The following is a 25,641-nucleotide window of genomic DNA, read 5'->3' as shown; positions in this document are numbered from 1 at the left end:
CGATCCCTAAAGCAATAGACGGCTTCAGCGGAGAGGGGATGGTATCTTCCTCGGCCAACGGTTGATCTACGGGCGGCGGTTCCGCAACCACCACACTCTTTAACTTCTGCCCTGGCAAGGGCATGAAGTGAAGGAGATTCTTGGGAGGAGGCATGTCTTCCGAAACCGTTTCCTACAAAACAAGCGTTCAAAGATCAGCTTCGAAAAAGGGAAAGACGGACTACAAGAAAACCTCCAAGTCAGAGCAAATACCTTCTCCGAGGACTGAGAAGCCTTCGCCTTCTTCGGATGCGCGGAAGACCTCAGGAGAGTGCTACCCTTCCTTTTCCTTTGATCCTAAAAAGGGAGACCAAGGGTCAATAAATTTAGAGGAAGACAAAGGAGGAAATAAAGAAAAAAGGTGAAGTACCCGGTTCCTAGATAAAGAGATATCTATCCGAGCCGGAGATGAAACCGAAGGAGCGGCACGCGGCACAGCGTCAGTCCCAGGACCCTAGAAAGATGGTCCAGGACCAAGACGTTAGTCGACGGCCAACCAAAGAGAAAGAAAAGACAAACAAAAACCGAGCCTATAGAAACACTCACCGGATCTGAAGTTGTCCTCAAATCAGGAAGCACGACCTTCACTGGAACAGCTTCGGGAGAGGAGGCAGAATCCCACGGATCAGCTCGAACTTCGGATATCCGGGCAACACCCGAAGGAGACAACACGTAATCCTTCAAACGAGGATTACGAGGATTCTCTTTCCCGAACTTGTAATCAGGAGCCGAGTCGTGAATAGTCTTCAGATCCAAAGAGATGCCCAAAATCGCAGGATCAAGACAGCTAAAGCCGTACTCTGCAAAAACAAAGCACAAAAACGAGTCAGTAAAACGAGGGAAGAAGGAGGAGGACAAACTCACTGAAACACGGTCCCAGCCGAAAGACACCTACCCCTGTCAAAAATCCTGCTGAGACGGGCGACAGCAAGAATGTCCTCCCGCAAGATGTAGTTGAGGTTCGGGAGCCAGCTAGACGGCAGTTTATAGTTATCCTCCCGAGCCAAAAACCACTGGAGGAGATCCACGTAGTGGTGATGGTTCCGATCCGGAGCAGCCACGCCTCCCATATCAGGATCAGGAGTCACAAACCACTTCGGAGGGCGATAAAAATTGGGATGCTTCGGATCCGTCGGCACGCGAACAAGCAACCACTCCGTATTCCAATTATGGTCAGAACTGAGGTAAGGGTATGCCGTAATATAGTTCGGCTCCCCTCTCCTTCGGGACTTTTTGTTGATGATGGTCCACCAACCATACCCATCACCCTTGGAAGCATGATTGAAAGACAGATCGTGGAGATCCCGAAAAACGGCGACAGAGCAGGGGAAGTTAACAAAGTCGCACACCCATCTAAATCCGATGATGTGCCTCATAGATTTGGGTGTAAGTTGGGCCAAACTGATGTTGTACGACACCAGGAGCTCGGAAATGAATGGATCCAAGGGAAAACGGAGACCGTTCTCCAAGTGATGAGTGTACACAGAGATGAACCCCCTCGGTGGATGAGTCACCCGAGGATGCTCCTGATCGGGAAGCTCACACCAGTACCCCAAGGCGTGCTGGATTCCGTATAGCTCCTCGGCCCTCCGATGGTAGTTCCCCAGCTTCGCCTCCACCAACCAGTCACCACTGACCGATTTCTCCAACGGACCATCGATCTTGGTGGTCTCATGCAAGATCGGGGCATACTTGCCCTTCGGATCAGCTTCAGTCCAATGAACTGGAAACTCAGGGTAAGAACGGCGTACACCCGAAGAACCAACTTTCTTACCAGAAGTAGCACGTTCAGACACACCAGACCTGCCAACAGCACCATCTTTGGAAGCATCCCAACCAGTCGAACGTTTCTCCACCGGCCTCTCCGAGGGTCCACCCCTTGAATTCTTCTGTACCCTTCCCGAGGGCACATCCTCCCTCTCACTAGAGGAACCAACGACGAACTTACTTTTTCCTTTATTCTTTGCCATGATCGCGAATTCTCGGTCTAGGGTTTAGATTGAGGAGTAGAGGAAAGAGCGAAAAAGCAAGGAAAATTCAGAAGCAAGTTACCTTTTTTCGAAGCGGAATTCGCCGACAAAGCGAACGACACAAGTTCCCGAAGTCCAGAACTGACCGAATTCCGTAGATCTGAAGAAACTCGAAAACTGCGATCGCCAGAAAAAGAGAGGAAATGTGTTTGAAAGAGAGAGAAAGTAAAGTTTGAAGAGAGCTAAGCGCCCAGTATTTATAGAAAAAAAGGAGGCGCATCAACTTCTTTTCAAACCCACGATCTCCACGACACAATACAAGTCCCAACACTTGTCATCAATGCAAATCATCCCTTTTCAAAAAAAAAGAGGGAACTTTTGGACTTCTGACAACTGGAAAACCCACCCATTTAATTCTAAATGGACCGGGTCTGGGGGGCATGTTGTTTGGGCTCCCAATTGATATTCAATTGGGCCACTAAGTCCAAAGCCCAATGGCTCTAAACAACAGCATCAAACCTTACCACTATGGCTATTCAGCCATCCATTAAGGCCCAAGGCCCAATAGCAATAAATGACCTATGGGCATTTATTATGCAAACACTATAAATAGGCCACCAAGGCTCACACCTCAAGGTACGTCCAATTTATCGCCTTAAGACTACTCTTCTAGAGAACTTCTCTCTAGAATCCGAGCATCGTTCTTACTTAGGCATCGGAGGGGCTTTCCTCGGAAACACCCCCGAGGCTAGTGACTTTGCTCTTGTGCAGGTGAATTCGGACTCGACTCATTCAAGCAAGCAAGATCTTCAACACATACGAAAGGGCCTTCATTCGAAACCCATTGTTTCCATCTTTACAACACCGGAACAACAACAATCTACCAATAACAACAACTAAGTCAACAACAAATAACAACAATATATAAACTGTTAACTCATGAACTAATTACTAATAATCCCCATTCCCTGGCCTGTTAACAAATAATAACAAGAAATTGAAAAATAAAAACAAACTCGTGAATACTTGATAATCTAATTCTTTAAACTTCTGTAATTTATGCCGATTCGTCCCAAGTCCGTTAAAGGAAAGGGCCCGTCAAACTTTCTAAGTGCTCCAATTTTGTAGCCACAAAATCATAGTAGCAACTAATACTTGAGAACTGTAATAGTTGACAAATCACTAAGTTTGACAGTTTGGCTTCTCAACTATAAATCAACCTCCTAAAACAAAATTCCAGAAAAGGCTTGTCATTTTTTTGCCGATATTAAAAAGCGTTTCTAACGAAGTTTACGTGACATGTGGCGCTCTGCTTATTAGACATTCACTCTATGCGATTTTCACTACATGAAAATAATATGAAATATGATTTGCATGGGGTTTGAACCCCTAACCTTGACTTTAAACGTGACATGTTTCATGTTATCATTGGAAATAAATACAAATGTTATTATTGTAGTAAATAAATACAAATGTTATCAATTCATTTGTTCTTTTGGCTGTGGAATGTAATGGACTAAATCAAAATGGCTCTTAAAACTTTTTCACTTCCTTTCCATGAAGTAGAAGATGGTCTTCTCGTTGTCGTCCTGTTATCGCTTTTGGGAAAATTGAAAACAACCCCTCTGCAATTGCAGGGGTAAGGTTGCGTATACCTGACCCCCCCTTACCCCGCTTCTTGCGGGAGCCTCTTTGAGGCAATGGGGTAATGATAATGATGATGTTATTAATGTAGTAACACGGGGCAACGCCCGGGCCCAAAAACTAGTTGAATTATTAAAACATACTCATACAACTTGTTCCGGTGTTGTAAAGATGGAAACAATGGGCTTCGAATGAAGGCCCTTTTGTATGTGTTGAAGATCTTGCTTGTTTGAATGAGTGGAGTCCGAATTCACCTGCACAAGAGCAAAGTCACTGGCCTCGGGGGTGTTTCCGAGGAAAGCCCCTCCGATGCCTAAGTAAGAATGATGCTCGGATTCTAGAGAGAAGTTCTCTAGAAGAGTAGTCTTAAGGCGATAAATTGGACGTACCTTGAGGTGTGAGCCTTGGCGGCCTATTTATAGTGTTTGCATAATAAATGCCCATAGGTCACTTATTGTTATTGGGCCTTGGGCCTTAATGGATGGCTGAATAGCCATTGGTAGGTTTGATGTTGTTGTTTAGAGCCATTGGGCTTTGGACTTAGTGGCCCAATTGAGAATCAATTGGGAGCCCAAACAACATGCCCCCCAGACCCGGTCCATTTAGAATTAAATGGGTGGGTTTCCAGCTGTCAGAAGTCCGAAAGTTCCCTCTCTTTTTTGAAAAGGGATGATTTGCATTGATGACAAGTGTTGGGAATTGTACTGTGTCGTGGAGATCGTGGGTTTGAGGAAGTTGATGCGCCCTTTCTCTTCTCTATAAATACTGGGTGCCTTGCTCCTTTTAAACTTTTTACTCCTTATTTCAAACCCATTCTCTCTCTAAATTCCGGCGATCGCAGTGCAATTTGCTTCTTCAGATCTACGAAACTCGGCCAACTTTAGACTTCGGGAACTTGTGTTGTTCGCTTTATCGGCGAATTCCGCTTCGGAAAAAGGTAATTTGTTTCTGAGTTCTCCTTTTTTCTTCGTTCTTCCTTCTACCCCTCAATCTAAACCCTAGATCGAGATTTCGCGACCATGGCAAAGAATAGGGGCAAAAACAAGTTCGTTGTTGGCTCCTCTAGTGAGAGAGAGAACGTGCCTTCGGGGAGGTTACCGAAATCTTCGAGGGGTCGACCTTCGGAGAGGCCGTTGGAGAAGAGTTCGATTGGTTGGGATGCTTCCGAAGATGAACGTGCAACCTCTGGTGAGAGAGCTGGTTTTTCGGGTGTTCGTCGTCGTTACTCCGAGTTTCCAGTTCATTGGTCGGAAGCTGATCCGAAGGGCAAGTATGCCTCAATTTTGCATGAGACCACGCAGATCGACGGTCCGTTGGAGAAATCGGTCAGCGGTGACTGGTTGGTGGAAGCGAAGTTAGGGAATTATCATCGGAAGGCCGAGGAGCTATACGGAATTCAGCATGCCTTGGGGTACTGGTGCGAGCTTCCTGAACAAGAGCGTCCTCGGGTGACTCATCCACCGAGGGGGTTCATTTCCGTGTATACTCACCATTTGGAGAATGGTCTCCGCTTTCCTTTGGATCCGTTCGTTTCCGAGGTTTTGGTGTCGTACAACATTAGTTTGGCCCAGCTCACACCCAAATCTATGAGGCACATAATCGGATTTAGATGGGTGTGTGACTTCGTCAATTTCCCTTGCTCTGTCGCTATTTTTCGGGATCTTCACGATCTGGTTCTCAACCATGCTTCCAAGGGTGATGGGTATGGTTGGTGGACCATTGTCAACAAGAAGTCCCGAAAGAGGGGGGATCCGAACTACATCACGGCGTACCCCTACCTTAGCTCTGACCACAATTGGAAGACGGAGTGGTTGCTCGTCCGTGTGCCGACGGATCCGAAGCATCCCAACTTTTATCGTCCTCCGAAGTGGTTCGTGGCTCCTGATCCTGATATGAGGGGTGTGGCGGCTCCAGATCGGAACCATCGCCACTATGTGGACCTCCTCCAGTGGTTCTTGGCTCAAGAGGATAACCACCGACTGCCGTCTAGCTGGCTCCCGAATCTCAATTACATTCTGAGGGAGGACATTCTTGCTGTTGCCGGTCTCAGCAGGATTTTTGACAGGGGTAGGTGTCTTTCGGCTGAGACCGTTTTTTCAGTGAGTTTGTCCTCTTTCCTGTTTCGTTTTGCTGACATGTTTTGTGCTTTGTCTTTGCAGAGTACGGCTTTAGCTGCATTGATCCTAAGAAGTTGGGCATTTCTTTGGATTTGAAGACTATTCACGACCCGGCTCCCGAGTACAAGTTCGGAAAAGATAACCCTCGTAATCCTCGTCTGAAGGATTACGTGTTGTCTCCTTTGGGGGTTGCTCGGATATCCGAAGTTCGAGCTGATCCGTGGGATTCCGCCTCTTCTGTTGAAGCTGTTCCTGTGAAGGTTGTGCTTCCTGAGTTGAAGACGACTTCGGATCCGGTGAGTGTTCATTTATAGGCTCGATTTTCTGTTTATCTTTTTCTTTTCGGTTGGCCGTCGGCTAACGTCTTGGTCCTGGACCATCTTTTTAGGGTCCTGGGACTGACGCTGTGCCGCGTGCCGTTCCTTCGGTTTCATCTCCGGCTCGGATAGATATCTCTTTATCTAGGAACCGGGTATTTCCCGCTTTTTTCTCTATTTCTTCCTTTTTCTTCTTTTACATTCGTTGACCCTTGGTCTCCCCTTTTTAGGATCAACGCAAAAGGAAGGGTGGCACTCTTTTGAGGCCTTCCACGCATCCGAAGAAAGCGAAGGCTTCTCAGCCCTCGGAGAAGGTATTTGTTCTGACTTGGAGTTTTTGTAGTTCGTTTCTCCCCTTTTCGGAAACTAATCTTTGAATGCTTGCTATGCAGGAAGCAGTTTCGGAAGTCATGCCTCCTCCTAAGAATCTTCTTCACTTCATGCCCTTGCCAGGGCAGAAGTTAAAGAGTGTGGTGGTTGCTGAACCGCCGGCCGTGGATCAGCCGCTGATCGAGGAAGATATCATCCCTTCTCCCCTTAAACCATCTGCTGCTTTGGGGATCGAAATCCAGGATATCACCGAGGTGATGGAGGCGATTGAAGCCGATTTTGTTCCTGGTTCGGATGTCCCTGAGGTAGCTGGGGAGAAGAAGGAGTCTGCTGATCTTCCCTTCGAGAGGGAGAAGAGTCCAGACAAGGAGATGATAGATCTCTCGGGCCCCGAAGCTGCGGTCCCCGAGGTTCAGAAGGAGGTTCCCTCTGCTGGAGAGGAGGAGCAGCCCGAGCAAGGTTTGACGAGGAAGAGGCGCCACTCAACTTTGGGTTCTACTTCTACCTCGGCCCTGGATAGGCTGATCCATGCTGATCCCTGTTCGGATGTTCCGCTAAAACGGATCCCCGAAGAAGTAAGGGAGGCGATGGCTCGATATGCCAGGGCTCCGATTTTGGGAGAGGACCCTTTGGCTCACGTGGGATCCTTGGTGGGCCCCGAGGCTGCTCGGGAGAATCTGCTTCGTGCTAACCCGCAGTGGAGGGTTCCTGGGGCCGAAGAGAGGAATCCGGCAATGATGGCCCAGTACTATCTGAACGAGGTAATTTGCTAGATTTTTCTCTTTGAGTTGTGTTTTTGTTTTATGTTTTTCCTATTTTGCTCATCTTTCTCTCGTTCCCAGGCTGTTTTCTGGTCTTCGTTCGCTTCCGAGTGTAGCTCGGTTGAGGAGAAACAACTGAGGAAATATCGTGAGGCTTATGCTCGTGATATTCCCATTTTGGACCAGAAGGCTGGGCAACTCCTCTCCGAGCTTACGGAACTCAAGCAGCTGTACCTTCACTATAGTCGCGAGGCTAGAGAGTCTGCTGAGAAGATCGGGACCGAGGTTGGCCAGCTCATCTTCCGAGTTGAAGAGGATGCTGAGAAGATCGCTTCCTTTGCTGAGGAGAAGAAGGATATGGCCGCTAAGTTCGCTAGCGAACTTGAGGAAAAAGATAGACTCTTCCAGGAGATGAAGTCTAAATTTGAAGCGGCCGACAAGGAGCGTAAAGAGGCGGAGTTAAGGCTCCACCATTTTGTCCAGCATCGGGAGCTGATCCAGCAGCAAGCTGATAAGGTGCCTGTCCTTCGGCTGAAGCTTCGGGAAAAAGATGACTATATTCGGAAGCTGGAGCAGGAGCGAGTCAACCTCTGCACTGCTGATCAGTGTAGAGAGCAGTACTGGAACGGCATCCTGGGTGCTCGGCGCATGTTTGCGAAGCACATGCCTCACTTCCCTTGGAACGAGAAAGTTCCTCTATGGATGCAGGCCGAGGACCACTTGGTGGAATGCCAAGCTGATCGAGATGAAGCTGAAGCTGAACGCCAAGCTGCTCTTGCAGAGGCTCGGGCCCAGAAGGCAACTTCCGAAGGTGATACCACTGCTGGGGGTTCTTCGAAGGATGCTCCCCTAGGGGCCGCTTCTGAGACTCCCAAGAGTTAGGGATTCGGGCAGTCGTCTTCTTCAGAGTCGGTCGGTTCCAGTTGAGGACTTCCGAATATGTGCTTGCTTTTCCCCCTTTTGCCTCGGCGCTGCGTTGTACTCATTTCTTTTTGCTTTCTTTAGTACTTCGGTAGGCCGGTATTGTCTGTTGATGGCTGCCGATTTTAACTTGTTTCATTTTGTTTTCAATTTTTGAGGTTTTCGATGTGTTTGTACTTCCCCCAAATATTGAATAAAAAATGAATGTTTGTTACTTGGCTGCTTCTTTTCAACTTGTTCTTTCGCAATTTTTAGGTCTTTAAATCCGTAGATTTCTCGAGCTCCTCTTTCTGTAGACTTGCTAAAAACCTTTTGATCTTGCGAGCTCTTTAAATCCGTAGATCTGCTAAGAGACTCTTTAGTTTTGCGAGTTCTTCAAATCCGTAGATCTGCTAAGAGACTCTTTGACTTTGTGAGTTCTTCAAATCCGTAGATCTGCTAAGAGACTCTTTAGTTTTGCGAGTTCTTCAAATCCGTAGATCTGCTAAGAGACTCTTTAGTTTTGCGAGTTCTTCAAATCCGTAGATCTGCTAAGAGACTCTTTAGTTTCCAGACTCTTCAAATCCGTCGATCTGCTCAGAGGTTTGGATTGTTCTTCCGATCTCTTGTGGTTCGGAAACCTGGGCAAGAGATCGCTAGTCTGCCTCTTTAGTTATGCCTTCGGCGATCCGTGGATCTGAGCCGGAGTTTTATAACTTGATTCGAGCGACTGTTTGTTGCGAACAAATTTTATTAGGGTACCGCGAATCCGAGGATTCTGGACGGTTCCCTGAAGTGTATGATTTGGTCATTTCTTGCATTTTATCAAGGAATGGGCAAAGTCAACCTGTTTTTGGTCTCGGATTGATCAGATCCGAGGCTGCATATATATATAAAGGGACAATAAATGTAGAGATAAGTTTAATGAAACACATGGTGCCAATGGCTTTCCTCTTCTCATTAAACAACTTACTTGGTTTACAGACAGAGATCATACAAAATATTTCTTGAGAACATCGGTATTCCAATGGTTCTTCAGAATTGTTCCATCTAACTGTTTCAGCATATACGTGCCTGGCCTTTTTTCGGAATGGATGATGTATGGTCCTTCCCAAGTGGCTGAGAGTTTGCCATGGATCCGTCCTTTCTGAACCGAGGCGGCGTTTCTGAGTACTAGATCACCGACTTTTAGGGGTCTGGCGTTGACTCTTCGGTTGTAATGCTTGTTGACCCTCTGCAAATAGGCTGCGTTGAGTGTCCTTGCATCGTTCCGAGCTTCATCCAGTAGATCGAGAGCTTCGGATAGAAGCTGGTTGTTGCTTTCTCCTTGGAGCCCATCATACCTGTTGTATGCCTGGATCCTCAGGCTTTCTGTTCCGATTTCCACAGGAATTACAGCTTCGGATCCGTATACAAGGTGGAACGGTGTTTGTCCGGTAGCTTCTTTTTCAGTGGTCCGAAGGGACCATAGCGTTCCGGGTAGCTCTTCTAACCATTTGTTTTTGTCATCCTCGACTCTTTTCTTGAGTGCGTTGAGGATGAGTTTGTTAGCGGCTTCGGCTTGCCCGTTGCTTTGTGGGTGACAGACTGCCGAGTATGCTAGGTGTATGCCGAACTGTTTGCACCACTTTTGCAACGGGGTGTTGTCGAACTGTTTCCCGTGGTCGAAGACCATCAGTCTTGGTATGCCGAACCTTGTGATGATGTTCTGCCATATGAACTTGCGGACCTGAGGTTCGGTGATGGAGGAGACAGCTTCGGCTTCGATCCATTTGCTAAAATAGTCGACTCCTACAATCAACCACTTCTTCTGGTTCGTCGCTGAGGGGAAGGGACCAATGATGTCTAACCCCCACTGTGCGAATGGTAAGGGATACAGTGTTGATTGTAGGGCTTGAGCTGGTTGATGGATGGCTGGTGCGAACTTTTGGCATTTCTCGCATTTCCTTGCCATCTGCTTTGCCTCGGAAACCATAGTGGGCCACCAGTACCCAGCCCGAAGGGCTTTATGTGCTAATGTCCTACCTCCAATGTGGTTTCCGCATATCCCGAGGTGGATTTCCCTTAGGATGTAGTCAGCGTCTGTTGGACCCACACATTTTAGCAGCGGAGCAGAGAATGATTTCCTCATGAGCTCTCCTTCGGCGCTGATGATGAACCATCTGTTGAATCTTTTCAGTTTTCTCGCTTGCAGCTTATCTTCAGGAAGTTCTCCCCTTTCTTTGTATGCAACTACTGCGTCCATCCAGCTCGGTTCGGTGCGTAAGCTGCATACTGTGGTGGGTAGCAAGTCGATGCTTCTCTCCTGGTGAACTTCCACGTGGACCGACCTGTTTAGGTCGATGAGTGTCGAGCTTGCGAGTTTTGACAGTGCGTCTGCTTGCGCGTTCTGTCCTCGGGGAATGAGGATGACTTCAAAGGATCTTAACTTTGACGTTAAGGATTTAATCTTTGCTAAATAGGCTGTCATGCTGGGCCATTTGGCCTCATACTCTCCTCGGATCTGGTTGGCTACAAGCTGGGAATCAGTTTTGAGGCGAACATGTTCGGCCTCCAGGGATAAACAAAGCTCTATCCCTGCGATTGCGGCCTCGTATTCGGCCTCGTTGTTGGTTGCTTTGAAGCCGAACTTCAATGCATACTCTATGCTTTTCCCCGTCGGGGGGATTAGTACAACTCCTGCCCCTGAGCCGTTTACTGTGGAAGATCCGTCAGTGAAGACCTCCCAAGTGCTTTTCGTATCATCCAACATTTCCTGGTATGAGCACTCGGCCAAGAAGTCTGCCAATGCTTGTGCTTTGATTGCTGTCCTCGGCTGATATTTGATGCCGAACTCTGATAGTTCGAAGGCCCAGGCAGCCAATCTTCCTGACCTCTCTATTTTGTCGAGTACTTTTTCGAGCGGTTGGTCAGTTAGCACTGTGATCTGGTGGGAGTCGAAGTATGGCCTCAGTTTTCGTGCAGCTACCACTACTGCATATGCGACTTTCTCGATGAGTGGGTACCGGGTTTCGGCTCCTGTAAGTGTTCGGCTGGTGAAGTAGATTGGCTGTTGCTTCTTTTCTTCTTCCCGAAGAAGCACTGCGCTGACGGTTCCAGGGCTAACTGCGACATATAGGTATAGGGTTTCCCCCTCCTTTGGTCTGGCCAGTGTCGGCAGTTGAGCTAGGTGGGCTCTGAGTTGCTGAAAAGCTTCTTTTTGCTCCTGTTCCCATATCAGTTCGGGATCCACTTTCCTCGGGACCCCCTTTTTCTTGACTGGTTCTGCTTCTCCTCCGGGGAGGTTCTTTGGTTTCAGTGCCTTGAAGAAGGGGGCTCCCTTGTCCGAGGCTTTTGATATGAACCTTGTTAGTGCGGCTAACCTGCCGGTTAGCCTCTGCACATCTCTCTTGGTCTTCGGCTCGGGTAAATCCAATGCCGCTTGGACTTTGTCTGGGTTCGCATCAATTCCTCTTTCGCTCACCATGAATCCGAGGAATTTCCCTGACTTCACCCCGAAGACGCATTTTTTTGGGTTCAGCTTCATGCTGTATTTCCTCAGATTTCCGAAGGTCTCTGCCAAGTCTTTGACATGGTCTTCCTCCTTGATGCTTTTTACGATGGAGTCATCCACGTAGACCTCCACGTTCCTCCCTTTCTGGTCGGCGAAGACGTGGTCAACTAACCTCTGGTAGGTGGCTCCGGCATTTTTTAAGCCGAAAGGCATCATTTTGTAGTTGAACACTCCTGCGCTTGTGATGAACGCTGTCTTTGCCCTGTCATCGGGGTGCATGAATACTTGGTGGTAGCATGAAAAGGCATCCATGAAGCTGAGCAGTGCATGGCCGCTGGTGGAGTCAACCAGTTGATCTATCCTTGGCAGGGGATAGCAGTCTTTGGGGCAGGCTCGGTTCAGATCTGTGAAATCTACGCACATTCGCCATGAGCCGTTCGCTTTCTTGACCATCACCACGTTGGCCAGCCACTTCGGATACATGCATGGTTCGATGAATCCGGCCTCTTGCAACTTTTTAACCTCCTCGGCGATGGCTTTGTTTTTCTCCGAGGAGTAATTTCTCTTTTTTTGCTTGATTGGCCGAGCTTCAGCGTTGACATCCAGCTTGTGACAAATCAGCTTCGGATTTATCCCTGGCATATCTGCTGCTGACCATGCGAAGATGTCTTTGTGATCCCTGAGTAGTCGGATCAAATCGATTCGGAGCCCCGAGCTTAGGCCCTTGCCTATTCGGACGCTCCTGTCTGAATTATCTTCGAGGAAGATATCCTCCATTTCTTGATCTGGTTCGGGAGATAGGGTTTCGGGGCGAGCATCAACTTCTGCGGGAGACAAGCTGCTCGTGCTTGCTCTTCTTCTTTTTGCCTCGCTTTCTTCTCCCTTAGCTCCTTTTTCTTCCTCGGGGCCGTCCTCTAGTTTGGGCTTTCGGACAGCAGTGTGGCAGGTTCTTCTCGCCACTTCTTGATCACCCCTGATTCGTTCGGCGAATCCTGCATCCGAGACGTATATCATCAGCTGGTGGTATGTGGAGGGGACTGCTTGCATCTTGTGAATCATGGTTCTCCCCATGATTACGTTGTATACGGAGTCGCAGTCCATCACCAAAAATTCGTCCCGAAGGGTTTTTGCTGCCTGGCCTTCGCCTACTGTGACTGGCAGGGTGATCTTTCCTCGAGGGATAGCTGCGGATCCGTTGAATCCGATCAGAGGATAACTGACTTTCGTCAGTGCTTCCTCTGGCTCTTCGAGGATCAGCTGCTCGAAGCAGTTTCTGAAGATGATATTGACGGCACTTCCTCCGTCGACTAATACTCGATGTACGTTGTGGTTATTGAGGTCCATGGAGATGACCAGAGGATCATCATGCTTGTACTGGACTCCGAAGCAATCATCAGCAGTGAAGGTCATGTTCGGGGGGTGTGGCTGGTTGTCTCCCACCGCGCTGAAGTTGACCCGATGGGAGAGGGCTCTTAGGTGTTTTTTGCTGGCCTGGCCAGACTTCTGTCCCCCGAACACCACTAGGATGTCATTTTTCTTGTGCCCTGTTGCTTCGTAGACCCTTTTCTGGGGTTGCTCGTGTTGTTTGCCGCTTGCGGCCTTTTCTTTTTCCTCCCTTCGGTCTAACAAGTACTGTTTCAGGTAGCCTCGGCGAACGAGGTCCTCAATGTTGTCTTTCAGCGAGTTGCATTCTTCGGTATGGTGACCGAAGTCATCATGGAACTCGCACCATTTGTTCTTGTTTCTCCGAGCTGGGTTGGACTTGAGCTTCCCAGGTAGTTTCCACTTTTCGTCATTTCTGTTGAGGCTGAATATCTCCTTTCGGGGCAGAGCTAGTGGAGTGTAGTTGGTGTACTTGGGTTGAAGTTCACCCCTTCTCCCGTCTTTCTTCGGGCTCATCTCTCTAGCTCCTACTTTCTCTTTCCCCTTCCTTGAGCTACCCTCGGGCTTGCTCTGGGTATTCTTTGTGTCTCTCGGATCCGACGATCCTTTCAGTCTTGCAGCGGCCTTGTTGAACTCCTCGGTTCTGATGAACGCGTCAGCCATTTGGAGCACGTCAGCTATTCTGGAGGGGTTCTTCATTGAGAGTTCGTCACGGAACTTCCCTTCCTGGAGCGCGTGCTTCAAGGCGAAGATGGCCACGTCTGGCTGCAAGTTTGGTATGTTTGTTGATTCCTTCATGAATCTGGCCATGAATTCTCTCAGACTTTCGTCTCTTTCTTGTTGGATTGAGGTCAGTTCTGCTGTGGTTCGCTCGGGGCGATTGTTGCTCACGAACTGTGTGCAGAATCTCTTTTTCAGCTTTTTCCAGCTCTTGATCGATCCCTTCGGCAGCGATCTAAACCACTCTCCCGCCACTCCGGTTAGCGTGGTTGGGAAGTATTTACACCAGCATGCTTCGGAGTAGGGACTCAAGAACATTTGCTGCTCGTAGGAGATGACATGATCCCTCGGATCTGTGATTCCGCTGTAGGTTAGGTGAGCTGGCAGTCTTACCTTCGGTATTTCTTCCATAATCAGCTCGTCCGAGAAAGGGGATGACGTAGGAGTCATGATTCTTTTCCCGAGTCTAGCCCTGATGCCTTCGTTTGCCGAGGTTCTATGATTAGAACGTTCGGGCGTACGATGGGGGCTAGGGGTTCGATCATGCCTCCTGTCTCTTCTTCTTTCTCGGCTACTGACCTCGGGTCGTTCGCCAGATCTGCTCGACTCACCTACCCCGAGTCTCGTGTGGATCGAAGGTCTTAACCTTGAGTGGACCGAGGGCCTCAACCTGCTGAGCACCGAGCTTCGGATCCGAGTGTTACGAGTAGTTGATTCGCTTTGGAGAGCTGTTGGAGTAGGCGATGGTCTCGCAAACCAATCTGGTTGCTGTTGTGCCCTTTTTTGGGTGTCCCACGTGCTTTCCGTCCACCTCGACGTCAAGTGTGTTCCTGTCAAGGGAAGGAGTTCTCGTTCGGGTCTGGACACTTCCGCACTGGGTGGCTCGTTCAGCCTTCGCCTGGTCCTCCTCTCTTCTCTGCGGTCGTTTGCCAGTCCTTGCTGCTTCTCATTGAAGAGGAAGTTTTGCATGATGGTCATGGCCGCAGTGAGCTCTTCCCTAGTTGGAATCGGAGGTCCTGCATTTGTGGCGGTCGTAGCTCTGCTTGGCTGTGACCTCGCCATCGATTGAGGGTGCCCCTCTTGGTCAGATTCTGAATCTGACCGCACCATCATATCGTCGTCATTGTTAACAACATCATTCACCATTTTCGCGGAAAGAGGTGGTTGATGTCTTCCAAAGGCTTTGAAGTGTTCTTCCCCACAGACGGCGCCAAATTGTTCCGGTGTTGTAAAGATGGAAACAATGGGCTTCGAATGAAGGCCCTTTTGTATGTGTTGAAGATCTTGCTTGTTTGAATGAGTGGAGTCCGAATTCACCTGCACAAGAGCAAAGTCACTGGCCTCGGGGGTGTTTCCGAGGAAAGCCCCTCCGATGCCTAAGTAAGAATGATGCTCGGATTCTAGAGAGAAGTTCTCTAGAAGAGTAGTCTTAAGGCGATAAATTGGACGTACCTTGAGGTGTGAGCCTTGGCGGCCTATTTATAGTGTTTGCATAATAAATGCCCATAGGTCACTTATTGTTATTGGGCCTTGGGCCTTAATGGATGGCTGAATAGCCATTGGTAGGTTTGATGTTGTTGTTTAGAGCCATTGGGCTTTGGACTTAGTGGCCCAATTGAGAATCAATTGGGAGCCCAAACACAACTCATTACTCATGAATTAAAACAGTTAAACTAAGCAAACAATTAATCAAAAATTAATTTCAGATTCACAATTACTCATACTCAAGAAACTAAGCACTCGTGAATGGTGAGGGGCATACCTTTCAGCTTCTTGTGGTGGGCGCGCAACACGATGATCGTGGGGGACCTGTGGCCTGTGGGCCGACCGCCGATGTCGCCTATCGGTGAGGGAAGAGCGCTAGGTGAATGGGTGGCGCTGTGGTAAGATGGGGAGGAGAGAAATAGCTTTTCGGGAAATATGTCCAATTATGTCTACGTTTTCGACAAAAAAATTTAATTTAATTTTTTTCAAAAATTCGCTGTGTCACGTGACCCTCTATAGTCCCGTCAACAACAACAATAGTCCCAAAATGATTTGGGGGTCACTGCCCATTATAACTGTTATTTAAGTCTCAAGTCCAACAAGTTCAGATGAGTTCAAATAAGTTATGATATTAATTAATAATATCTTTAATTACCAATAAATACAAATTATAAATTATTAATATTTGGAATCAATATTGTGAGATGAATATAATTTCCTTAAACTAATAATTTAAGACAAATTTAACAAAATATCATGACTATGTTTTTCCTTAAGTAAAAACTGAAATTGCACAAGATGAAATGTATAAATAGCCCGTACTTCAATGGAGACATTGGATATAGGTAAATGAGCAACATTATTTCACACACATAAAGGTAAATGAAATACATAGCATTATACGAAGTATTAACAATTCTAAACTACGTTCCTTTTTATACCCACTTACTATTCATATGGTTATTTTGATCAAGTCTAAAGGTGAGATTTAATGTGTGATATTTAAAAGGTCAAATTGTTCATGTTAATTTTCCGGTTAGTTATTCCTTTTGCCACACAGCATATCTATGACCAGAAGTTGCCAGCTTCCACTCCTTGCCTGTTGGGCACCATGAACCATCACCAATCTTCATGCTTATCTTCTCCCCTACGATTGCAGAGTAGAGATTCGGTTGAGCTTCAAGTATCTTAATAGAAGATCTACTGTGAATATCCTGCTGCTTTCGGATGTCAATCTGTACAAGTAGATTAAAAATAAATTATGAATTCCTCAATCATGTTGCTGTTCAAAATGGCTAAAAACTAGTAAAATACCAGCTTCACAATTTGGTCATGAATGGAGGTCTCCCTGCCATAGAAATGGTCATAGAACACTGCTGGTGTTCCAGGATGTGTGAGGATGTATGCATAGCCCTGAAACAGATTCACAATATGTAAACAAAACTCCACAAATTCAGTGTGCAACAACAATACTCAAAAACTAAAAATGACAGTCCTACTCAATGGAGTATCTTAATCGGAATCCGGCCATCAATAGTTGAACAACACCAGGGTGAGATGGTGGGTGCAGGACAAGATAAAAATGAAAAAGGCTAATTCAATGTTCTGTTTCAGTTTGGGATCAGTTGCATGATTATGATTTATGCATATATATATACAAGATACTCTCTTAACTTGCTCTATCTTTCTTTAGTCCAATATACTATCTGGTGAATGGTTCAGAATTTTAGATGGACAGCCCCAAAATATGTTACAGGGAAAAAAAGTATCAGACCTGACTCAATGCAAATCCAAATAGTATACGCAGTATTTATTGGATTAGAAATAGATAAAACAAAACTGATACCTCCATAATGTGATTTTCTGGGAAGGGCCAGTGAGCCTGCAGCAAGAAATTTAACCAGTGAATAGCATGTTTGCTGATGATAATAGTAAAATACTTCATGAGAAATAATAGTTGACCACTTGATCAGCATAGTATTAGCTGATAAATATGATAACAAAAGAAACATAATGAACATGATTTGGTCATGAAGGCACTATCAAGTTCTGCTTTTAAGTATAAATCAAAATTTGATACTCCGTATCATATAAGGGTAAGAGAAAGACCGGCTGCACAAATTCCCAAGACTACTCTCCAATAGTCCAATCTTGAATATATTCTCTGAGTCTATGACCCAAAATACTCAATATGCTCTTCCAGTAGAAAAAAAAAATGCTGGAAGTAGTGCACAAGTGACTTTGTTGCAGACATAGGTACATAAAAGGTTACACAGCTATGTTCACACAGACTTTTCCAAGCACGGTTCATTTAACTCAACCTGTTTAACAAGTCTTACTCTAATTTGTAACCTTCTCCCTCTATAGTCAGATTATCTTTGTTCTCCAAATAGAAACTTTATGCTCACATTGTTTGCTTATGTGTAGTCGGAGTACTCCTAGTTCCAATTACAGTAAAAATGAAAAAGAAAATGAGAAGCTGCTTGAACTAAACTTATAGTCCAATTACTTTCGTGGCTTGTCTTCCACATATTATTCCATCTATGGTCCAACAGTCCAACTTACTTCATGCAGGAATTTTCCAGAATATATACATTTGACTTATTATTGGATCAATATACAGTGAGTAAGTACCTGTGTTGAGCCAGTGTCATGATTGTCAAGAAATGTAACAGACCTTGAAGGCCACAAACCCATTACACCAGGTGGCTTCCCCTGGGAATCTCGAAGACGCCAGTATTCTCCCTTAACAGCTTCCTAATATTCAAGGCAAGTCAGAAAGAAAAAAAAAACCCTTAAATAACAGCGCGATAGTGTGATTTTGTCTAATATCTAAACTCAATTTACAAGGAAGGCATAAGATGCGATGATGGTCTGATTTTGTCAACTAACTATGATATATAGCAAGATAATAAAAAACTAGTTTTTGATGTAAAGTTTCCCATCAGAGAAAGATATGCTTATCCGTTCAGAAAAATCAGCATTCAGGATATCCAACAGTAACTTGTGAATACCTGCAAAATTCCTTTGGTTGTGAAGTCAAACGCAGTTGCTAGTTGTCCTGCAGCGTCGATCCAATTGATGATCTGTTGTCTGTGACTGTCTGTGGAAATAAGATTACGAAGATGCTGAAATGATCCTCCCTCAAGAAAATGTGTACAAAGCTCATCTTTTTATTAGAATCAATGAATATTCTAGAAGATATTGTTGACTACTCAAGGCACAAGTTTGCGCATGCATAGTTACACAAACTAATTAGTAATAGAAAATATGATACGCCATATACAATCGGGTCCTCAGCTATATTAGAGATTCAAAATTCTGTTTGTACAAAATACCCTCATCCTCAAATTTTAGGGAAGAAGGTGACCCTCAGAAATCAATCCCCTTAGAGGAAAGTCAAGATAGGGCATGGAGTTTGGCTTAGCGCATAATGTTGCGATGGCAAAGAAAGAAATATTTGGGTGAACAGCAGTTTCCATTCATCCAATACTTCACGCAGAGCCTGCAGCTTGGCCTAGTACATAATTTGCAGTAGTAAAGGAAGAAAGCTTAGGGTAAAGCAGCACGTTCCATGCAACACTTTACATAGAGCTCTGTTTTTCTCCAAGAATGCTAAAAGTAGGCAAATAAGAAACTCCCGCTAGAATTTCAAACTCAAAATCTCTCTACGCATCCCACTCTTTACCTTCACGTGTCTGAAATATTGTCCATTGTGGCAACTCATCTAATATATCAAATTCCTGTCTACTTTCAATTCAAAGTGCTATGTACATTATGTTATTAACCCTTAGTGGTGGGATATTCAAATCAATATAACATCAATGCATATGTCACTTAAAAGGGAAACACCTCTAAGTCTAGCAAACAGGTCAATTCCTGCTATAATTCTATATTATCTATATGTATTTCACCAGACATCAGCTATCAAGTAGAAGAAAATAGCCTAAGATAATATATTTTTATAGCATAACCTGAAGTTTTTGGAAATCTACACAGCTATATATTCAACACAACTTGTTACTCCCTCCGTCCTTTTTGTTTGCCCCATTTTCCTCTTTGGGATGTCCTTTTGAGATTGATCATACCTTAAATGGTAAGCTTTCTTGCTTACTTTCCTTTATCTCTCTCCTCGTGGGACCACTTTACTAACCCATGTGCATTATTTAGACTCACTTCTTAATAACGTGAAGTTTCTTCCATGGAGGAATAAAAAGGGGATGGAGAGAGTAGTTCTTTACGGCACTCAGTAGAGGGAAAGTTAGAAGTTAGTATTGTTTGTCGTATCTTGGACGGTCCTTTTATCCTTTCAGAAACAAGTTTTCTTTGTTGAGGGGTAAGTGGTAGACAGTATCAGCAATGAACTTCAAAAGCTGGTTATATTATTTAATTGCATGTTCATCCCTTTTCCCTACCACCAACAGTGCCTTCTATAAGTCTTTTCTAGAAGCTATTAACAGGTACAAGCTCTAATCTCTTTCTCATATCCGGATGGTTAGTTTCCCATTCCTTTGGACAAAGGTTCCATTACTTGTAACTAGAATCATGTCGCTTACTTTAACAAGATGGCTAGGTATCAGCGTTAGGTTGGGTTCTAACAATCCCTGAATAAACTCTCACTGCTAATATGTACCTGATTTCCTAAAACCTGATCCCCTTCGTGATTTAAGGTAATTCCCTCTCGATTGTCTCTTGACTCCTTGTGTAGTTGTGTGTCATCTTACTCGTCTAACTTGCAAATTCTTCCTACTACAGCTTCACAACCGTTTTTGTTTTACTGTTTCCAGCCTTTTCTTTGTATTACCTACTTTTTTCTTCTATTATTCCAAAATAGTCCACATACTTCGAATTATGTAAGATGAAACAGTGTTCATATAGTTGTATAGATGATTAAATTGCTAGAGATGTTTCATAATTCCAAATATAAAAGAAACTTTACATTGAGCTTATATGTACCTTGGTTGTAGGCCAAATGACCATTATCGTAATTACAAGAGTCCCAATATTCTCCAATACAAAACACTGGTTTTGCACCTTCAATGTATTCCTTCACGTATTTTGCTGCATAACTAACAAAGAATTGAAAAATTATGCTCAATCCTGGACAAAATTAAAAATCTAGTGACAAGTGTACAGCGTTTCAAGATGACATGTTACCCTTTTGCAAAATCGAATCGAAAGTCTTGGAAGCCGACCTTATTCCGCAGCCACCTCAGCCATTCTGTAATATCTTTTCTAACAAAGGATTGTGTATGATCAACGTTTGGTACACCATCAAAATTGTCACCAGTACTTCTATTTCCCTGAAGTCAAACATGTAAATGTTATACTTCGTAGTTTAATGTAACACATAATCAAAATTTAACAACAGAATAATGACATACGGAGTATATGGCAATGAATAATTAAACCAGACCAAAAAAGTATAGTTTAACACTTTTAACGTATCAGTGTATAAAGAATGTTTGATTTCTTTGTTTCCTTTATGAGTTAACCAGCCAAAAATATTAGAAAGTCTTGAACAGATTTGTTTGCCAGTTATGTCACCGATTACCTCATGCGGGAGAGACAATTACTCTAGCTCATGATTCATTGTATTCATCTCTGTATTTTAGTTAAGGCCAAGTCTAATGGGTTAAACATTTACCATATGTACTTTCGAACTCACCTCACAAGCAAAAGATCTTCATCTAATTACAAAATTATGTTAGTTTACAATGAATCTTCCTATATTTTTACAAACAGGCCCCACAGAAATGGGATGCATACTGAGTTGTCAGTGTAATTTTCCTAGTACATTCTCTTATTAAGTCCACTATCTATTCTCTGATGCCATGGTGAGGTTCCGCTAATTCCATGATGAGGTCTAACTAATGAAGCTCTCTATAGTGTTACCCAAGCTGTAAAAGAAACATGATGTAACTGCAAAATCTCTATGCGGCAGAAACACAGAACAAAAAATGTGCAAAACAAAGTTAATTCAAAGTCCGCAGAAAATCTTCTGAAGAATTGATCAACATTAACCATCCAGTGATTGACTTAAGTATAACTTACTAATCCACCAGTACACGATGTAACAGCATGTTCATCCCATGGTAATGAAATTCCGTCATAGCGGTTGTACATCCCTCCATGGCCTTTCGTAGTCCCAACACGATGATTAATTACTATGTCAGCCATGGGTCTCACTTTGTGCTGCTTCATTTTCTGTAGTAAATCTTTCAGTAAGTCCTCAGAACCATATGCGGAATCAAGTGAATATAGATCCTGCGGAAGGTAGCCTACAAATAGAAAATCCATAAAAATGGACTCACAAATCACCATAAAATAGATACATGGAATATTTTTCTGAACTCAGTGAAGGGAAGTGTCTTTCCTCTCACCTTCAGGAGACAAAGATTGAGATACAGGTGGCAACCACGCAGATGTGAACCCAGATTTGGCGATATCAGACATCTTTTTCTCTAAGTTTCTCCACCAGTCAGATTTGTGAGACTCCCAATTGAAAGCCTGTTGACCATATAGTAAATAAAATAATAAGGCCAATGGTGATCAACATCCATAACCTTTGAAGGGGAAACAGGCCAGTGACTTGAAAAAAAATAAATTTGCCTTAGAAAGATTGGGGGCACTGGAGCATGGGAATCAGCCATTAGCTGTTTTGAGTACCCACTCCAGTCCTCCACTCACAAATATTAAAGGAGGAATTCTCAAATAAGTATCACTTAAAGGAGAAATTGTCAAATATGACTTAAGCAACCTTATCAAAATGTATAACGAATACAAAGTTTATCTTATTCCAATTAGTCATCTATAATTAGAATGAGTTGCTTTTACTAGAATTAACAAACATAAGAGTGCTGTAGTCATTTTTGGGGAATATTGTGATAACTTTAAGTAATGTGTACCTATCAGTCCTGTCTTAAGATATATGGATTATATATCTGTGAACAAGGAAGTACATTGCTAAATGGAAAGAAGCAAACTGTCATCTTCGTATTCCTCTTATAAGTCTATATAACATAGCAAGAGAACTTTTGGCAAATACCTGAAGAAGGATTTCTCTTCCTTTTCTGGTTGCTGCACCTGAAAATGATCCAACATGACTTTGCTCACAACTAACAGAACTGATTTTGAAAGAAGGGAAATTATTCTCATAAATATAGCAAGGGATATTTACGAGTGATGGCCACTTAGAAAATTTAATGCTTCTTAGATGATGAAATTAAGGACAAAGTCTTTTAAGTTACATTTCAAATTTCCAATGACTAATCAAAGATTACCACATCAATGCAAGTTATCAGTATTTACTTCGTAATATAAATCAAGAGCCGTCCCTTCATTTGAAAGCAATCACAACCAAACCACTTGAATATATAAGAAATCATTTTAAACTAAAAACATCATTCTAATTAAACTAGAAAGAAAAAAGTAAAAAATAAAACTGAAACATAGAAGTTCCCATTCAGATGATGAAATCTTAATCGAGTGCTTGATCTATACGGCCAGAAATAATGATAAATTGACAATTAGTACTGGCATGTTAAATGAAAATTGTTCTACACTGTCCTTGAAGAATTTGGGTTCTAACTAAGGCAATGTTACCATCACTACTTGCAGCGTGCACAAAATTTTAGGAGGTGAATAAAAGACAATCAGTGTGACAGTGTTCATACCAACATCAGTCTGCTCGACATTTTCATCAAAGCCCTGCAAATTAGAAAGAATAAGGAATTGCAGAGTTTTAGTCAAAATTGTGTTCGACGAATAAGCAAATACATCCCAATAAAGACAAACATGAGTAATTCAGATATAAAACGATAATTGGTAAGCGCTGAACCTAGAAATTCTCAAAAATTCAATATAACAAAAAGACGTACATGTATGTAACCCATGTTGGATCAAAATTTGGTGTAGCTTGAATGCTAAATTCTCAACCAGTAATCCTGTAAGCAAAGTCATACCAAAAAAGCACCCAGTTAGTAGGGATATTAAGAATGGACCAAATAGAACATCAGAGCACTGAAATAGGTTCATGCTTGAGTCCTATTATGCTACCACACATGTATCACCGAACATGCTAGCAGAAAACAGCAGAGATTATGCTACCACATTTATTGCTTATTTACTTAGCATTGCAGTAATGAAATCAACGTTAAATTCCGTTTCAATTCATAATTCCTCATTTCCTTTTTCGCGGTCTCTAATGCAAACTTCTGGTTCAAGTAACCAACTTTTAGACATCATCGGATTACATGATCAGAGACTCATCTAGCCCTTATTAGTTTCAACTAATGTCGAAAATCTAACCACTAACCTAATACCAAAGAAAACTAGATTAGTACTCGTATAAAAAATAAAAAATAAAAAATAAAAAATAAAAAATCAAGAAGACACAGCTACACTTTTCTCATCTTCTAGCCATCTCTCAACAAAAAAAATAAAAAACACAGCTACCAGATAATAACAAAAATATTCAAAATTAAGAAGAAGAAAAAAAAACCAAAGGTTTGAATTGAAAATCAAAATTCAAAACAGTGGATGAATGGAATTCAAAGAGAATCCAGAAATGGGCAACTGGGTATTTACTTTTCAGAGAGGGATTTCGTCGAACAGTTGGCGGGCGATGATAGTAAGAGGATTCCAGGAAGATGTTGGCTTCAATTTGATCAACTTTCTTCAATTGCTAACAACAACTTTAACGTAATGCATATTCACGATTTAAGGACAAATGCGCAGAGAGGATTGGGTTTGGTGATGATGATGTTTGATCTGATGGTGAAATTAGGGATTTGGATGATGAAGTTGATTGATGAGGAAGCAATAAAGACATGGTGTTCGTTGTCGACCAGGAATTCCAATAATTATGGCGCGTAGGACAACATTCTATGCCAAAACAAAGTTTTTGAGTCGACTGCATCAAGACAATTAAACAAATTGAGTTGGGAACGACTTTAAAGATTTTGATAACTTTTTGGGTTGAAAAACTCGAACTCTTGAGATAGCAGACCTCAACTGGCTCAACTCGATCTTTAAGGAAAAGTCGTGTCATGTCATATGGTATCATATACGTGCCTATTTTCCATAAATGTGCATGACCGATTAACATTCAAAATCAGCATACCCTCATTATAATATTCTGATATTTTTATTGACGGTTTAAAAATAAGCAGGCTAGTGTGCTTCTCGTATCCGAGGAAGTCAAAATGACAGTCTATTATATTTTTGTAAAAATATAACAGCAAAAAATTCAATGAAATGGTACATGTTTTAATCGAAATGGTACTCCGTTTTTAATGAAATGGTACTTTTTTTAACAAAATGATAGGCTAGTGTGCCTCTCGCATCCGAGGAAGTTAAAACGGCAGTCTATTATATTTTTGTAAAAACATAAGTACATGTTCTAAACGAAATGGTACTCCGTTTTTAATGAAATTGTACTCTTTTTAACGAAATGATACATCTTTTTATCGAAATGGTACTTTGTTTAACGAAATGGTAATTTTTAAAAATGAAATGATACTCTTTTTTAAAAAAATGGTACATTTTATTATCGAAATTGCGTTGTGATGTGTTTGCTCACACATCACAACATGCTGCCTCGCCGAGCTCCTCGCATCCTGCCTTATTTTGTTGGACAAAGTTTTAAACTCAAAAGACTCACGTGTCGGCCAGCCCATCAGCTCTAGACCTCTAGTGAAATGGAACTCATGAGTCGTGTCTCTCAATTGAAATTTACACTTGGTTTGGAGGGGAGGGAAAGGGAACAAACTTCGTTATTAACCAAATTAGTTTGGTCGAACGGGCTGGCTATATGTTGGTCGGGTAATGGAATTTAGAAGTTATGTTGTTCTTAAGTAGGTGTTAGAAGGTGTTTAAACCAAATGACAATAATTAAAACTTTAACATATGAAGTCTTGTCTTTTTAATCATTACATTTTTCTACCAAACAAATTAATTTGCATCTGTTACATTTTGCAACTGTTACACTTTACGACTATACTTATGTTATCCAATTAAGGGAAAGACTTAACAAAGTCTAACTATTGAACTATATATACTGACAAAAAATTTCTTATAGGAGAACTAAAACTAATTGTAAGTTCCTCTAACAACAAAAATATACAAATAAAACCCACCTAAAAATCTCAAAATGTCGATGACGATTTACCTACCTTTAATCATTTGCATAGAAACCATACATTATAAGATTATCCTTCTCTGCAAAATGAATTGCAACTAATTAAGCAAGAAAAATAAACAACATACTTCCAATGTGCTTAAGAAAAATCAAGAACAACGTGCTTAGAGAGAGATAGAGGGGGGAGGTGGTATTACAGCTTGAATTGCATGCATGAAAATAAACAATAGAAATGTTGAATTAAAGCACCCTATAATCTCCTACCGTTTCAAAACGGATCAGTCAAAAAGTCTATTAGTGAGGTTAAATTTTGCACTAGTGCTACAGGAAAAGGGGAGAAG

General features: G+C 43.2%; 3 protein-coding genes across 3 annotated transcripts; 2 read left to right on the top strand and 1 right to left on the bottom strand.

Moving 5' to 3' along the window:
• The first annotated feature begins 5,193 nt into the window (after positions 1-5,193).
• Positions 5,194-6,329, top strand: LOC130460710 (uncharacterized). Its single transcript, XM_056828174.1, has 2 exons — positions 5,194-5,720; positions 5,813-6,329. Exons 1-2 carry the CDS (start codon positions 5,240-5,242, stop codon positions 6,082-6,084), a joined length of 753 nt encoding a protein of 250 aa, XP_056684152.1. The 5' UTR covers positions 5,194-5,239; the 3' UTR covers positions 6,085-6,329.
• A 16-nt stretch (positions 6,330-6,345) lies between these two features.
• LOC130461732 (uncharacterized) lies at positions 6,346-10,344 on the top strand. The gene is made up of 4 exons (XM_056829915.1): positions 6,346-6,401; positions 6,480-7,178; positions 7,260-7,785; positions 10,328-10,344. The coding sequence occupies exons 2-4, from the start codon at positions 6,498-6,500 to the stop codon at positions 10,342-10,344; spliced, it is 1,224 nt and encodes a 407-aa protein (XP_056685893.1). The 5' UTR covers positions 6,346-6,401; positions 6,480-6,497.
• A 5,657-nt stretch (positions 10,345-16,001) lies between these two features.
• On the bottom strand, positions 16,002-24,122 carry LOC110790606 (probable alpha-amylase 2). The gene is made up of 13 exons (XM_021995391.2): positions 23,749-24,122; positions 23,040-23,105; positions 22,836-22,869; positions 22,208-22,245; positions 21,543-21,669; positions 21,214-21,440; positions 20,317-20,462; positions 20,116-20,228; positions 18,174-18,262; positions 17,794-17,916; positions 17,006-17,041; positions 16,474-16,572; positions 16,002-16,394 (listed from the first exon to the last, which is right to left on the bottom strand). Exons 2-13 carry the CDS (start codon positions 23,052-23,054, stop codon positions 16,200-16,202), a joined length of 1,242 nt encoding a protein of 413 aa, XP_021851083.2. The 5' UTR covers positions 23,055-23,105; positions 23,749-24,122; the 3' UTR covers positions 16,002-16,199.
• Positions 24,123-25,641: the final 1,519 nt, after the last annotated feature.

Source organism: Spinacia oleracea, chromosome 5 (genome assembly GCF_020520425.1).
Source record: "Spinacia oleracea cultivar Varoflay chromosome 5, BTI_SOV_V1, whole genome shotgun sequence".
NCBI lineage: Eukaryota > Viridiplantae > Streptophyta > Magnoliopsida > Caryophyllales > Amaranthaceae > Spinacia > Spinacia oleracea.
Note: the sequence above shows the minus strand (reverse complement) of the source record. Positions and strands in the feature narration are given on the sequence as shown.

Bases quoted from the DNA above. Each gene is read 5' to 3' on its own strand.
- LOC130460710 (XM_056828174.1), top strand. From the start codon at position 5,240: ATGAGGCACATAATCGGATTTAGATGGGTGTGTGACTTCGTCAATTTC. The intron at 5,721-5,812 runs GTAGGTGTCTTT...TTGTCTTTGCAG, and splicing joins CAGCAGGATTTTTGACAGGG to AGTACGGCTTTAGCTGCATT.
- LOC110790606 (XM_021995391.2), bottom strand. The intron at 20,463-21,213 runs GTAAGTTATACT...GTTTGACTTCAG, and splicing joins CATCGTGTACTGGTGGATTA to GGAAATAGAAGTACTGGTGA. The intron at 20,229-20,316 runs GTAACATGTCAT...ATTCTTTGTTAG, and splicing joins CGATTCGATTTTGCAAAAGG to TTATGCAGCAAAATACGTGA.
- LOC130461732 (XM_056829915.1), top strand. From the start codon at position 6,498: ATGCCTCCTCCTAAGAATCTTCTTCACTTCATGCCCTTGCCAGGGCAG. The intron at 7,179-7,259 runs GTAATTTGCTAG...TCTCGTTCCCAG, and splicing joins CCCAGTACTATCTGAACGAG to GCTGTTTTCTGGTCTTCGTT.